Source organism: Magnolia sinica, chromosome 4, assembly GCF_029962835.1.
Source record: "Magnolia sinica isolate HGM2019 chromosome 4, MsV1, whole genome shotgun sequence".
NCBI lineage: Eukaryota > Viridiplantae > Streptophyta > Magnoliopsida > Magnoliales > Magnoliaceae > Magnolia > Magnolia sinica.
In genome coordinates, this window is record NC_080576.1 from 10,982,455 (window position 1) to 10,998,461 (window position 16,007).

The window sequence follows — 16,007 nt, forward strand, 5'->3', positions numbered from 1 at the left end:
GGCCATTTTATTCTTTACTATCAAAATCTATACCCACGACTAAGTGAATAGTTTGGAACATTATTTGTGTAAAAATTCAATTATAATATTTATATACAACACGGGTCACCTAACTCATGTGATAAACAATGAGTTTGGCTATTAGACTTAAATAACTTTTATGAAGAAAACAAAAAACTTATTTATTTCGGTCTTATTATTATTATTATTACTTTTCAAGTTTAAAAAGTAATTTATTTCCTTCATTTTTGTTGGTGACACGACAACTTAGAAATTTCTAAAGAGAATATATTCTATGGGAATTTTCGAAAGGGAATATGCTCTATGTGGCTATGAACCCTTTATTACACAACCATTCATACAATGGATGGGTAGATGATCTGATGGGAACTAACCATTGCCTATGAAGATGGTAGGAGTCAAAAGGGCCACTTAAGCTATCTGATCAATGCAAATTTCAACTCCATGGTAGGGCACACAAGATCATCCCATCTATAAAAATTCTATGAGTATCATGAATTTTACAAAATGGCAACCACAAAATCTTTCGTACATGTGGCACATGCATGAGCTAACCAGGGCCATTTATCTGGATGGCCATCATGTGGATGTACTGACCCCAAAATAAAGGCAATCAAACTGCCATAGTTGTCTAACCAGTGGAGACCCTAATTGGACAATTAACACAATTTAAGCAAAAAACAGAGCAATAGTCAAGAGCTAACAACCAAAATATATATCAGTGGATACTACAAACTATCCACATATGGCCCACCAGATCAACAGTCAAAAACAAAGTCGGTAATTTCATTGAGTGGCCCACGTGTGCATTGATGTGGGCAGTGGACCAACCTGATCTTTTGGACCAGGGCACATGATGGTGAGAATCTTGCACATCTGGGTTGTGTCCCACCAAAAGTCCAGATGGAAAAAATAAATACGAAAGATGAATGCCCGCATCCAAGGCAAGCACTGCATGATGGACAGCCCACATCAGAGGTGGAGCCCATATGCTGGACAATCCACATCAAAGGTGGGCTCTGCATGATGGACAGTGGCTATTGAAGATGGGCCCCACATGATGGATGGCCAACTTCCAAGGTGGACCCTACATAATGGACTGCAAATTAAAGGTCAGCCCCTAATAATGACAGCCCACATCAAAGGTGAGCCCTGCATGATGAACAACCCACATCAAATGTTGGCCCCACACGATGGACAGTAGATTCCATGGAGACCATACAGACTTGAGGGATAAAAAATTACAATGTTGAAAACCAAACATACTTTTCAATATGTTATGTACCAAACATACTTATCTGCTGAAGAAATATAAATTTAAATGTGTTATGTACCAAACATACCTCGTTTCAACACTGGGGTCTTGGTATCGATTCCCTAGTGGGGGTGGCTAACAGTGAAGTGTGAACTGACAGTGGGTGTGCTAACAAGCTAACTGGAAAAAAAAAAAAAAATGTAAAAATTAAAATTAAAAAAACAAAAAAACCAAGAAAGCTACCTGTGACATAAGTAGCTTTTCTAAAGTAACTTACTATCCAAATGCCCCCTTAGTGATGACTAGGGCTCAACCAGTACGATATGCTACCTTCCATATCGACATTGTGATACCAAGGTTCTTTTGTTTATTTACCTAATTGGCTGGTACAAGTACAAAAGCACTGGGTATTTCATGCATGCATTTCAGCGAACCTGGCACCATTATCAGAACTGTTTATTCGTTTATTCGATAGGAATGGACCACCTGTAAATCCTGAGGATTAGAAGATAATTAACAATTCATACTAACCCATAATACACAAAGGGTTGTGATCTGCAAATCTGGGAGATTCACAGGGTATCCACCATCCATGACCATGCCCATCACGCAACCAGTTTGATCAATGGTCATGGGCTCCACATGCAAAAATGGTTGCGCACTGGGAAACTATACAAATAGTGATGTGCAGGCTGCCCATAATTCCTAGATGCCAAAACAACTTGGAAGCACTTTCTTTGTGCATTTCGTTCTGGAATTAATATGCATCAGACCCTTTTATCCATTAGACTATTGAAGGACAGAAATCCGACCTAATATGGATTTTCCGGAATCTGAAAATCACTTCAACAAAACCCTCTTCAAATATTCCCAGGCAAAAGTGCATCTAGGGCATGTTTGGATGTTACTAATATGCAAACAAAATGGACGTTGTGCTCGTTTCTATTTAAAGAATCAAGCTCACATTTTGGAGCAGGTTGGATTGACCTTCTCCATTCCCCCAAACAGGGTTTCCGAAACAAAGCTGTTTTCACTTTTAAGTAAGCACCGTTTAATTCCCGCCCTTCCCCTAACAGCGCCTAATTTCGCAGGTCGATGCAGCTTAGGCTCCCAACTTGTGCAAGTTCCTGCAAAATCCTAATCTAACAAGAACAAATCAATGCCAACAAACTCTCTCTTCAATTCATCACCTGTCTCCATCCGAGACTAAAATGTATATGCTTTTCTCTTTGAAGTTTTTACAGCTAGTACGATCTACCATGTCAGTCTTGAATAGCACAGCTGGTCATGGACACCTACTCTCCTAGGTATGACCCGGGTCTCCATGGGCTTCTGACAAGAAGCCTGGATCGAAAATAATAATAATAATAATAATAATAACAACAACAACAGTGAGAACCAGAAAAATCATATCATTTGTCCAATGGGTGATGTTGCCAAAGAATAATTTTGTAGTGCTGGTTTGGATCCACAGCATCTTGCTTTAAATCTGAAAGCTCAGTAAACATGAGAACAAGGACTGTTTGCATGGTTCCCTTGCTTCCAGACACCCCATCTTCAAGCACCAAACACAAACACACCATGTGCCAATGCAGGAACAGGATGTTCATCGGGTAGTAGATGAGGCGTCCTGTTCCAGAAAACAGGTCAGCTCACTCATCAGGTGAGCAACACATGCACTGTGTAGCCTGTTGGTAATCATTCTTCTAATTGTCTACTTCTTCATAAATGTGCAGCCCACATGATATGTATACTAGCAGGATTTTTGGGCAAAAGGGAACACTCAAACGGTGGACCACCTGATGAATATTCCACACCCCACATCGGCAGGTGCTGTCAACACGTGTTTGGCACGGGAAGATGGGTGTCTAGAGATAGCATTCCTCTTCCAATTACAAGAACACAAAAAATTAAAAAAAAATAAAAAATAAAAAATAAATCAGAATTCCATTAGTTCAAGAAATACCTCTTTCTTAGACCATGTAAGATAGACCACTTGCAGTCTGGAGATGATTGGAAACTTCCCACTGCTTTACTCATGCACATGAACTGTGCGGGTAGGTATATCGCTATGCCGATCAGAGTAAAATGAGATACATCGATACACTGAGCTTGAGAACATTTTCTTCTCCATTGCAAGTCAAGACCAGCATGAAAAGAGTTGCCTTGTCATTTCAGTCACCACTAGGTAGTCCCTTCCATCAAACTGAACATTTTTGTCCTAAAGAAGAAGATGGAGCGAGTATAGACTCCCGTTGCAGCTATTATGGACACCCCAACGTAGATGCTCACAGTTGCAGTGCAAACGTACAGGTACCTGTAAGAGCAAGGACTCCATCTGCATTACTAGATCTTACTAGACTAAGAAACATTTATGCACGCGAGGTATCTAAATAACACTTCCATGCAGATTTTTCATAACAGCTTAATGTTTGAAGAAAGAAGGTTTTGAAAAATTAAGGAGAATTATATCATCATTGAGCCGAGGCTAGGCAGTGTACTCAGGTTTTTCAGCTTGTAAAGGTGGGCTCCGTGGTTCAATGATCTAGACCCTTGGCATGGCATGAACCACAGTGGATGGACCATAGCTAGAAAGCTACTTGACAGGACAATTCTGACCTTTCACTTTTTGGGCTGCAAGTAGGCAACACAAAAACTGCAATAAGTAGTGCACACACACTGAAAGAAGGCCCCAGACTGATGGCTATCTTCCAATCTGGGAAATCTTTAGGCATGGTCCGGACATGGTGGGTTGCATCAGACTAACGGCTGGATCATGGAACCGTGTGACCCACTTGTACAAGATGAAAAAACTGATTATACAGTGCATATCCTCAGCTCAACGATGATATAATCCCCCTATGAATAATTTGGTAAAACCAAGCATTTTGCTCAACCAAGGCATGCTGGACGGTTGATATAGTATATAAACAGTAATTTAGAACAAATGCTTTTTCTTACTTTGGCGAGAACACACTCCAAACAAACAGATGGTTCCTCATAAGCAACAATATGATGGTGAATGCAGTCAACACAACCGAGTTCAAGCCCAGGGGCAGAAGACAAGGAATCCCAACCATCATCCGGAGATGACAACCCAAATCTTCATTCCGTGACGCTCGTAGATATTTCATCTCCGTCATGGGTATGTACATTGTCATAGCAAGAAGAAACAACAGAGGAGATGCGTAAGTAATCATGAATACCAAGACACCAGCAAGTACCGTAGAACGACTAGAGATGCCCTGGTAACCAATAACAACATGGTAAGCAGAGATGGCATATTACTATAATCCAAATGATAACGACAAAAACTATGAACATCTTTGGTATGGAAGTGTTGGTCATCTAAGTTTGAAGATTACTATGAATGCTCCAGCAACGTCAACAGTAGCTAAGGTGTTGCTGTTGCCTAGTCCAAAATGACCTGCCATTCCCAAAAAGTACATGGCGGCAACCTGAAAAAAGAAAAATAAAATGTGTTGACCCTTGGAAATGCAGCAACTAAATCTGTGGGAAACATGAGAGTGCAGAAAATGAAGCAGAGGATACGCAACTAATTCTCTACTAAGTTTAATTCCGGCACATCAATGGAAAAGCATATGATCCAACGCATGACTACATGGATATTGGTTACAATGCGTATGACAGATACAATCTCCGTCCTTTTTCTTTTTCCTTTTCTTTTATTCTTTTAAAAAAAAAAAAAAAAAAACGAAGTAACATATTTATTAGTAAAACATCAAGAGATTGGGAACAAGTTCCTGTTACAAAGCATGGGACTAGCAACACCATGTCCCTCTCACTCAGCAATGAAACACCGACATACCAATCAGTGTTTTAAAACCCAGACTGGACTGGACAGTCAGACTGGTCTGGACCAGAGCTACCACCAAAACAGCCGGGATCACTAGAAACCCAGGTTGAGTAGGTGGGCAACTTTTTCGTAAGAAAAAAGAAAATTCCACAAGTCAAGGGTCATACACGTGCTTTCTACTAATAAACCAAAATGCCCAAACCACTATGCTAAGAGTAGATTGTTTGCTAATTTCTTATAATATAAAGATTTTGTATTAAAGATATTTCCAGGCCAGAACAATTCAGTGTGGGTCTGACTGGTTGGACCAAAACACCAACACAAAAACGTTGGGGGCCTGGTCCAAGTTTTGAAACATAGGTACCAATAGCTACACAAAACAGGCAGTAACAAATCAACATGATACATCCACCAAGAAGAGAACGCGCGCGCGCACAGAGAGAGTTTTTCTAAGTGCACACACGTGCAATAAAGCTCGTGTACCACCACACACGTGCCAGCATGGCACATCAGTGGGAGATCTAATCCATCCATCAGATTGGTATGATTTTCTACATTTTTTTCTCAAAAGTAAAATCTGGTCTAATCAGCATGTGGGCCCCATTATTGGAAACCAGTAGATGGGTTCGAAAACTTCATCCAAGCCTTTCAGGTACTCTGTGTGTGTGCGCGCGCGCGCGCGCAAACTGCTGCATACATGACCAGCAGATGGACATGATTCTTGGGCTAGGCAATCAAGTTAGTGGTGCCATGCTGATGGATGGATTGGATCTCAGGTCTATCATGCCACGCTTGCACATGTGTAGCGTGTAGATGAGCTTTATTGCACACATGCGTGCGATTAGCAAAACTCATATATGTATGAGAGAATGTCTCAAGTCCAACCAGTTGGACTGTGGCTATGGTCCACCTAGTGGATAACATCAGCCTTTCATGTGCATGAGACATCCAGACAGTCCAATAGGTTGGCCCCACTATGATGATCACCTTGTACAAAAATCAGCCATATATACTTACCAAGTGGACCAAACCTGTATTTTGCTATTTATCAATGACTAGAGTAGATAGGGCTGATTTTGTGTTCTAGGTGACCCAGTAAGGGAAACAGTTGGGAGAGGGGCAAAGCTTTATTGGCGTGCGTGCATGTGTATGTAGAATACACCTTATTGCAGAAAGTGTATCCTAGAGTAGAAGGATTTACTTTATATGGTTTGCACAGCACACCCTTCAAATCTAAGAATCAATACACATTGAACATTCTCCAGCCGCTGTGGTTGTGGCTACCAACCTTTTACATTTAGAAGAGAAAAATACAGAAGTTATTTGCATAGTGAAAGGAATAAAGACCAGGGATGCCATAACCAACCTCGACCCACTGTTTATGATGTGATCCATCAGTCGAGAAATAATTCATGCTAGCCAGAATTTGCAAAAGAAGCAGCAAGACGGGCATTGCATTTATTGGTTGCTGGAGAAGTAGCTGGAGCAGACACCAACATATTATATATGTCCTTCCATTCAAGTATGCAGAATCTCTTATTCCCACCAGAAGCGACTCAACTTTGATATCAATGGGAAGAGAAGTCGAAACGGGTTCGGTATTCTTGTAAGGCATCCTATTTGAAACAGGAGTGATCCATGGTGATACTAATGCAGTTCCCATCACTGTCATGCCAACAGTAGCATATATGATCTGAGCTATTGAATTAGTGCTAACGACTGCATGATTCTCATATTCCATAATATGAAATAACACCAATGATGCTGATATCCATACACCTATCTGAACTACAAGAACAAAATTTCTCATTGATTTTACTAAGAAAAGAGCGAATGAGCCAAAGCTCACAACCAGGAACACTGAAGCTATCTGGAATGATTTAATGCCGAGAATACCAGCATCCTCGAGCCACTTCGAAATATCAGGAAGATGAGTCCAGTTCACACCACCTTGATGCCAACCTCTCAAAATCCTTCCACAAATAAGAACCACAATGACGGGACATACCTGAAAATAGGTGTCATTATTTTTACTGTTTTTGCTTGATTGACATATGGTAAAGCTCTTTTCTCCTTTATCTTCATTACATAAACTTGATGCTGGTCCTACCGGCAAGGATTGAAGTGCCACTCGCAGAAATATCAAAAACAAGGAAGATGTCAGAAAATGCCATATATATTGCTCTTCCTCTACCATAGAGCTTGCACCGAGACTAAGAACATGAATTAGAACTGCAATCAAAACAAATGCCTCATCCAAACGCCACTTGTTGGTGCAGCCATTTAAGTTGGGAAGGCATTGCATCTGTGTCAGGTAGATCTCACTACATAGCCGAAATAGAAGACTCAGCAGCATCACACATGATATAAGCATTATTGCAATTCCGGATGCAAGTAAGACGAGAGGCTTCTGCATGAGAATGGGAGTATCACTTTTCTACTTTCATTCAATTATATACGATAACATGCTATAAAAATCTACGGAATTTATTTTCAATCAATGCCTTGGATAAGGAAGATATATATTTACATCAGTGACTCTTCGTGATAACCATTCGGTGGAAGTTGTCAAAAATTCATAATATGCGGCAATAGTGGTCCGAAGGTCATCAGTACTATTAGACCTGCATAAAGAAACTCTCGTAAGCACCAGGAAAGCACCACTATTCTTTCACAGAGGAAGTTGCACATTGTAATATATTATCTAAAAGAGAAATTACATTATGCGTAAGACTTACTGAAATTTCCAGGAGCTGTGGAGAGCCACTGCTTTTGAATATAGGCAACAAAACTTTTCTGTGATACAACCATTGCATCTACTCACTGCAAGACATTTTTCATGATGAAAACCATCGCATGCAGAGTTTCCACACAATAAGCCAGGTATTTGTGCTTGCAGCAATCTTAGTAACTGCCAGGAATTCAATTCCAATGCTCGTAGCCATTGCTCATCTGTGGTTGTCAAACGGCATAACACCATGATTTAAGATAGAAAACAACACTAAAAGATATTCAGCAAATAAGAAACATCTTCCAAGTATTCAGGAAATAAGAAACATCTTCCAAGTATGCCAAACTATTTGAAATCATGCTCAACCAAAATGCTATTATTTCCTTTTTATTGATTTGACATGATTTGCTCAACAACAGAAACAATCATGCTACATTATATATTACTAAACTTCTAAACAAGATTCAACTAGAATTCTCCTAAGCTTTCCAGTGTTTCTATTGTGACATGGTGTTAGTTACTCCAAAAGCTGGAGAATTGAGCATGTTCCCAGAGTTCCTATGATTTCTGAGACTGCAAGGTAGTCCCTTTTTTTTTATGAGTAGACTGCAAGGTAGTCAGTTCATTTGAATCACAAATGGCTAGCTTTCTATTTGGTGGCTGTTCACAGACCATTGTGGACAGTGATCTCACATCCACTTCACATGAAGAATATGGTTTCTATTGTTTTATATTAGGGAATTTTACAAAATAGTACCTAAATTAATATGGTACTTACATCCCAGTACCTTTTTTTAATTAAGATTTCATTAAGCTACCTCATTAATGAAGTTATTGTCAAACAGGTACCTTCCGTTAGTTTTCTCTAACGTCTGTCAGTTTAAAGTATAATTTTTTCCTAAATTGACAGAAATGCCCACCAACGTGGAGTCTTTAACCTGGACGCCGATTGCATGTGGTGCAATGTGGACCCCAATATGATGTTAAAAAAAAAAAAAAAATTTAAGTGAAAAATGAATATTTGTAAACAATGTGGATATCATTTGAAAATGAGTAGTTCCGATAGAATCAAATTTTTGATTGATCCGGGCACTTGGAATCCTATGGATGAAGACATGGTCTCTATAGACCCCATTGAGTTTTAATCCACAACGTCCATCCAATTTGCCAAATCATTTTAGGGCATGAGCCCAAAAATAAGGCAGATCCAAATTTCAAGTGGACCACACTGCAGGAAACAATGGTGATGAACGCTTACCAGTAAAAGCTTCTTGTGGGCCACAAAAGTTTTTGGATCAAGCTGATATTTGCTTTTTCCCTTCATCTAGGTCTGTATGTCCTTATCAATAGGTTGGATGGCAAATAAAACATTATGGTGGGCATTACGGTGGGCCCTAGGAATTTTTTAATGGTAAGCATTAAACCAGCACTGTTTCCCATGGTATGGTCCAGCTGAGATTTGGATCTGCATAATTTTTGGGTACATGCCCTAAAAGGAGCTGGGAAAATGGATGGACGGCGATACACACTACATACATAGGTGGGTCCCATAGTAAGGGTTGCACCGTGTTGGGTGTTGCCGAGGCCACAGCTAATCTGGAAAGCTTTAACCCGCGGCAAAGACGGATGCAGATTGCTTGTGCTCCTAGACTTCCTGTAGTCGTAAGTTGTGTCGAGCCCCCAAAGATTCTTGTAATAAATGCACTCCGTTCATAAGTTTTGCAAGACAACAATAGGACAGAAATTTAAAAATCAGGCAGATCCATAACTCAAGTGGGCCACACCACATGTAACAGTGAGGATTGGATGCCCACCATTGCAAACTTTGTGGGGGCCACAGAAGTTTTGTATCAGGATGATATTTGTGCCTACAATTTATCTGAGTGGTAATAAGCCTGTGAACAGTTTGTACTTTGGATAGACTATGAACATCATGGTTGGCTCTGGCAAGGTTTCAAACGTTGACGTTTCTGTTCCCACTGTTTAATGTGGTGTGGCCCACATGAGTTCTGGATCTACCTGATCTTTAAGCTCCTATCCTATTGTGGTCTTGCAAAACTGATGGACGGAGTGGATTTGTGATGGGCATCTCTGTGGGCCCCACACCATTTCTGACTACGGGAACTTCCCTAATCGGGAGCATAAGCAATCCACATCCAGCAAAGACACCAAAGCAGTGCCTTTAACCTGGATTGTATATGATGCTCCGCGGGCCCCAACATGATGTATATACTTAATCCACGCCGTCTATCCATTTTGCCAGATCATTTTAGGACATGAGCCCAAAAATGACACATCCAAATCTCAGGTGGACCACACCGCAAGAAACAGTGGTGATGAATGCCCAGCTAAACTTCTTATGGGCTACAAAAGTTTTGGATCAAGCTAATATTTTTTTCCCCTTCGCCCAGGTCTATGTGACCTAACCAACAGGTTGGATGGAAAATAAACATTGTGGTGGGCATTAGGGTGGGCCCTAGGAAGTTTTTTATGGTGGTCATTCAATCACCATTGTTTCCTATAGCATGGTCCATTTGAGATTTGGATCTACCTCATTTTTGGGCTCATGCCCTAAAATGAACGGGAAAATTAGATGGACGGCGTGGATACATCATGGTGGGTCCCACAAAGCACCAACTAGCAAGCAGTAGCCACATCCCTACTACTATGCAATTGGCATCCAGAGATTTGTTTTTCTTTTTTTAAGATTTTTTTTATATAATAATACATCATTAATATCTTTCAAAAAAAAAATAATAATAATAATAATAATACATCATTAATGATATTTACATCTAGGTACCTAATTAATTCTTATTAAGCAACCTCATTAATTGGGGGCATTTTCATCATTTTAGGAAAACTCATTCTTTAAACTGACGGACTAATGTAGGACGTGGCATAGATACATTCCTAGCATGGCTGGACCAAAAGAAAGCCAAATGGAAGCGGAACTAGTCTGTCAAATCCAGGCCCAGTCCTACGTAAGGCATGATGTAAATGGGCCCCAGGTACGTCCGAATAGGGAGAAATTTCCGTTTGAAGTGTGAACAGTAAATCGGACATAACTTTTGATCTGGGTATCGTTGCGGGACGCACGACCTATCAATCTTTATTGTAACGGGCCATCCGAGGTCAACTTTGTGGGTCGTGTACATCCGTTTTGCGAGAAAATGCACACTTCCAGTTTAAAAACAGGATTTTTAGGGAAAATTTTTACTATTTTTAGTCATTTCGATTTTTGTCGTATTTCCTCATTGTTAGAGTTTTAGGATTCCTTTCTTTTTTAGAAATTACGTAATCATGCTACGACTTCTATAGTAAAGTTTATCTGGACTTTCTATTTTTGGCAAATTAGGCACTAGATGAGATTTACTATTGTTGGTAACTTCTATTAAGGTTAGAATTTTACTATTTTTGGTAATTATGAATTAGGGTTTTTTTTTTTTCTTTATTAGTAGTGTAATTGAGAAATCATACACATTAGACATTATTCAATAAAATATCCGAGTTCTCTCTTTTTTCTTGTGGATTCAAGAAACTACCTTGTGGATTCAAGGCCTTCACTAATTGAGGAAGACGGTGATCTTTCTCTTCAATTTTTCACACTCTTCCCTGTTTCACGGACGTTGGAGAAAACTAACGGAAGGTACCCATTTGACAAAACTTGATTAATGAGGTAGCTTAATGAAAACTTAATTAAAAAAGGTACCGGGATGTAAATATCATATTAATGATGTAACATTTCGTAAAATTCCCTTTATATTATTATTTTCCTCTTTGGTCCTTAAGGGTGATGTGTTAGAATAACATTTAAGTTAACAGGCTTTGGTTTATGTAATTACTTAAGGGGGTATTTTTGTACTTTCACATATATTAAGAAATCCTTAATGATAAGGGGGATACTAGGGGTGGGGCATCACCACCTCTTTAAGCCTTCTCTCTTTTTTCTTACTTCTCCTCATATTCTCTTTCCTCCTCATCACTCAAGGAACATGATATCAAAAAGGTAAAAGATTTGTTATCTTGTTTCTTCCCCCTTCTTTCACTTTCTTTCTCTTCCCTCTCTCTTTCCATCTCTACAACGTGAAACCCTAAATTGTTTGGGGGCTAATCTACACAAATCGCTTTCATTCGTTATTCAACACCATATAGTGGGTCATGTAGTTGTGCCACGTGATTGTGTTTGAGGCCCACTTCCACATGCAACCAATCATGACGGTTCAAAGTGAGCCATTGTGCATCTATGGCCACATTTGAAAATCAAGTGAGGGTGTAGAGATCATGAATAAACGAGAAGGATTTTTCGTATTCATCATCGCTCGGTCCATAAGTGTGTGGTGGCGATCATTGATCTATGGTCTCTTAAAGCAATGTTGGGTGAGTTTAAGGCCAAGTTCTTCCCTATTTGTTTAATCTCCTCTTCCTTAAATATGGACGTCAAGAATCATGCTAAGAGCAATCTTTTGTCTTCATCTGAGTTGATAAATCTTCCAATTACATTGACCAAACTTAACGTTGCAAATTATTTACACCAATCAACATTAGTTGAAGTGTTTCTTACAAGAAGAAGAAAATTGAAGTATTTGACATCTCCTAATCCTAATGAAAGATCAACAAATTATGAAGATTGGGTGGCAAAAGATGCTCAAATCAGAGCCCTGTTATGAAATAACATGGAACTACTTATTAATGCAAATGTTATCTTGTTTAAAATAGGGGGAAAAAAAAGTTCGAAATTTTTTGAAAGAGATATATTCGGGTGGGAGATTTTAACTCATATATACGAGTTGCTTCAAAAAATCTTTGCACCATAACAAGGAAATAAGAGTGTGAGTAATATTTAGCATTGCGAGGTATGCAAGAAGAACTAAAGTATACTAGCCCCTGTCAATTGATTATAAGACCATGTGGATGGCGAGAGAAATTTTGTGTCATCAAATTTCTTTCTGGTCTTCATCTTGAGTTCGAACTTGTGTGAGCCGAGATTCTTGGAGGTAGTAAAGTTCCATCTACTACAACGGCATTTGTCGGTGTTTAATGTGCATTTAGTGTAAACGCACTAAGTTCATCTACATCCTAATCAATTGACGTTTATTTCTTCATTAGGGGAAATGGAGGAAGTTATGGTGGTTGTAGTCGTGGTGAAGGATTTGGTGGTAAAAATTCATGGGAAGTTAATTTTGGTGTAAGAATACTTGGAGAGGTCATGTGATGCAGGATGATGGAAACTATCCTAGGATGCATGATGAGAGATCAATTACACATTAATTTCAACAATCAACATGTAAAATTAAGCATATCCTCATCATAGATTCAAAAATTCAGATTTATAACATGAAGATCCTAGGTTTTCACATACACAGTGTATAAAAATATAAAATAGTTCAAGAGTGGCCCAATTGGAAGTAAGGATTTCCAATCTAGCGTAGGCATGTTTCACAGTCAAAGGAATGATTAGTAGGTTTTATGATTAGGGTTAGGAAGGGAAAAATCTGAAATATGGAGAATTAGGGTTCCTGGGAATTGAGGATTTTGGAATTAGGATTTTTAGAAATTGGGAAAAATAAGAAATTGAAGATTTAGGGTTTAAAAGGTTGTAATGGAAGGAAAAAGAGAAAGACAAGAGAAGAAGAGAATACCTTTCGAAGAGGAGAGAGGAAGGATGTAAAACAAAGAAAACATTTTGAAGAAGAGGAAGAGGAAGGATGTACCTTGGAATCCACCACCAAACAAGCTTCTACACTTCCACAATTTAATTGGAAGAGAGGGTTTTTATAAATAAATAAAAAAAAATTTAAAAAAACCCTAGAAAATAAGGAGGAAAATTCATTCACACAAGACAGCTTCTCTCTTCTTTTATTCTTCTCAATTCTCCACTAGGGTTGGAACTCGACCCCCCCCCCCCCGGTGCTTTTATAATAAAAAATTCAGAATTAAAATCCAGCATAATTACAACTATGTCACTCACTTAAGTGGCCCATCGTCCAAAATAAGAAAACTAAAACATATATTATCAATCTCAACCATCAAATAACTCCTAAAAATACCAAAAATCATAAAGAAAGCAAGATCAGAGTCCAAGGGGCCCAGATCTAAAAGATCTGGTGGCCCGATGGCCTGATCGACAAGATCCAACGGTCGGATCAACACGAAATAAAAATCTTATGACTAAAATAGTCTCCTAAGCAGCCCACATGCATCATCCCAAGGTGGGGTCTTCCTGATGCACGTCCAATGCATGTGAGGTATTCAAAATGGCCTGGCGGGCCCCATTTGGAACTCGTCTCCCATCCACAAAGAAAGTTATGCTAATATGGGTGATCGTCTTCGTCTCTAGTACACTCGAGTAGGTCCTCTGATGTCCCCATCATCATGGTAAGGATTTTAGTGGCAGCCTTGGTCGTGATCATGGAAGTCATCAATGCTCTCATTATACGCTTCATAACATACGCTTCATAACCACACAATCGATGTGTTGGGATCTCATTGGTAAGATGGCTTGGGTGAATCAAGTCCGATCTTTTAATGATGGTTTTGAGGGCTTTGTAGTCAAGCCCATCTCCGCTCATTCCGAATCAAGTACGACAAGTGATACAATCACAATATCTAAGTATGCTAAATTGTTAAAAGATCATTCCAACCATACATCCCCCTCCACTAGTACGCAAAATGTCTTGCCTCAGTTAGACAAGTCAGCTAATGATACTTCAACCCGTTTGTCTATGTTAGGTATTACATATCCTTCTCCATCTCTTCCATCATCATCAATCATCAATGTTATACATTTACAAATTTTCTTTGAGTTTGTTGTCAGTAGGTAAAAGCTAACTAGATCCTTAAATTGTTTTATTACATTCTATCCCTCCTATTGTCAATTCAAGATTTAAAGACGGGAAGGACAATTGAAGATGGACATGAAGCAAATAGTCTTCATTACCTTGACAATGGAATAATTAAAGCTGTGTTACGAACAAATGTTTCACCCCATTAGTGGCATTGCGGGCTTAGACACCCTTCATCGAGCATCGAGTAGTTTAAAGAATCTTATTCTATGGTTGTCTTATGTGTTTGAGTTTTTTTGTTTTTGAAGGATGAAAATTTTTATTAGAAAAAGCAAAACAGCAGAGCAGAAAAGCAAAAAGACAAAAAAGACAAAGCCCAAACTACAATCAGAAAACAAACAGCTAAAAACCAAAAGAAGCTACAACTCTGTCCAATCAGACAGCAGCGAAACAGGTCCTAAAATGATCGTGTGGCCGGTCCTAGACTGATTCTGAAAATGCCATTTGTTCCTCTCTCCCCATATGATGCACCAAATAGCCAATAGAGCGAGTTGCCACTTCGAACGAGGTATAATCCCGCTACCTCCTCCATGCCATGCCCAAAGAAGATCCCAAATTGACCTCGACATTACCCACTTCACCCGGAACTCTGCAAGAAAGTGGTCCCAAACCTCTCTAGCGAACGAGAAAAATATGAAGAGGTGATCCACTATTTCTGTGTTTCGATTACACATACAGCATGTATTGAGTTAGAATGTAAAGCTTGCAAATTAAGTGTCATAGAGTCCCCGCCTTGTGTGGAAAAAAGAAGCGATAGTGTCATAGAGTCTCCGCCTTGTGTGGAAAAAAAAAGCGATAGTGATGAGGACATCGTGCACATGCACGCCTGCACACCACCACCCCTACGCACGTACGTATACAGAAGGAGGACCCCACCATCGATCTGGCTCAATGATGACGTCCAGGGAGGACCTCCTACCTAGAAGACAAGTCTTGGTTCAGAAAAGTGGGCCCGATAGTCAAGAAAAGCCCATTATGGGATCTCATGATCGTGGCCCACTCGTCGGATTGATTTCATATTTTAGGTTTTGTTAATTGTTATTATTTAGAACATTGTGAATGCTTTAGATTTCTCTGTTTGGTTTTTATTTTAGTTTACTTCATCGCTAAGTAATAGGTTGCGCACATGGTGCGAGTTTTGGGATATAGGATTTTCCCTATAAATAGGCACCCCTTGTAGTTCTTTGGATTCATTGAAGTTAATAAAATTTCTGCTTTATTTTTCTCCTCTCTTCGTGAGTTGTGGAAGAATTCAAAAGTGGGTGCGAAGCCCTTCCTTTTCGAAGGGCTAACTACCGTAGTGCGAAGCCACATCGATCCCGATTCACCCCCATCCTC

At 39.4% G+C, this 16,007-nt stretch overlaps 1 protein-coding gene across 6 annotated transcripts in view; it reads right to left on the reverse strand.

Moving 5' to 3' along the window:
* Positions 1-2,161: 2,161 nt before the first annotated feature.
* The window catches only part of LOC131242426 (GPI ethanolamine phosphate transferase 2), a 34,696-nt gene continuing 20,850 nt past the window's right edge, over positions 2,162-16,007 (reverse strand). For 3 of the 6 annotated variants that reach the window (XM_058241038.1, XM_058241041.1, XM_058241040.1), the window contains 6 exons: positions 7,832-8,045; positions 7,624-7,717; positions 6,460-7,503; positions 4,642-4,734; positions 4,238-4,521; positions 2,162-3,593 (listed from right to left, as the gene is read on the reverse strand). In XM_058241038.1, the coding sequence (XP_058097021.1) occupies positions 3,461-3,593; positions 4,238-4,521; positions 4,642-4,734; positions 6,460-7,503; positions 7,624-7,717; positions 7,832-8,045 (1,862 nt within the window). In that variant the 3' untranslated portion in view covers positions 2,162-3,460. Of the gene's footprint in view, positions 3,594-4,237; positions 4,522-4,641; positions 4,735-6,459; positions 7,504-7,623; positions 7,718-7,831; positions 8,046-16,007 lie in introns of those variants that run through there. The other 3 variants (XR_009169610.1, XM_058241039.1, XM_058241042.1) reach the window with 3 other exon arrangements.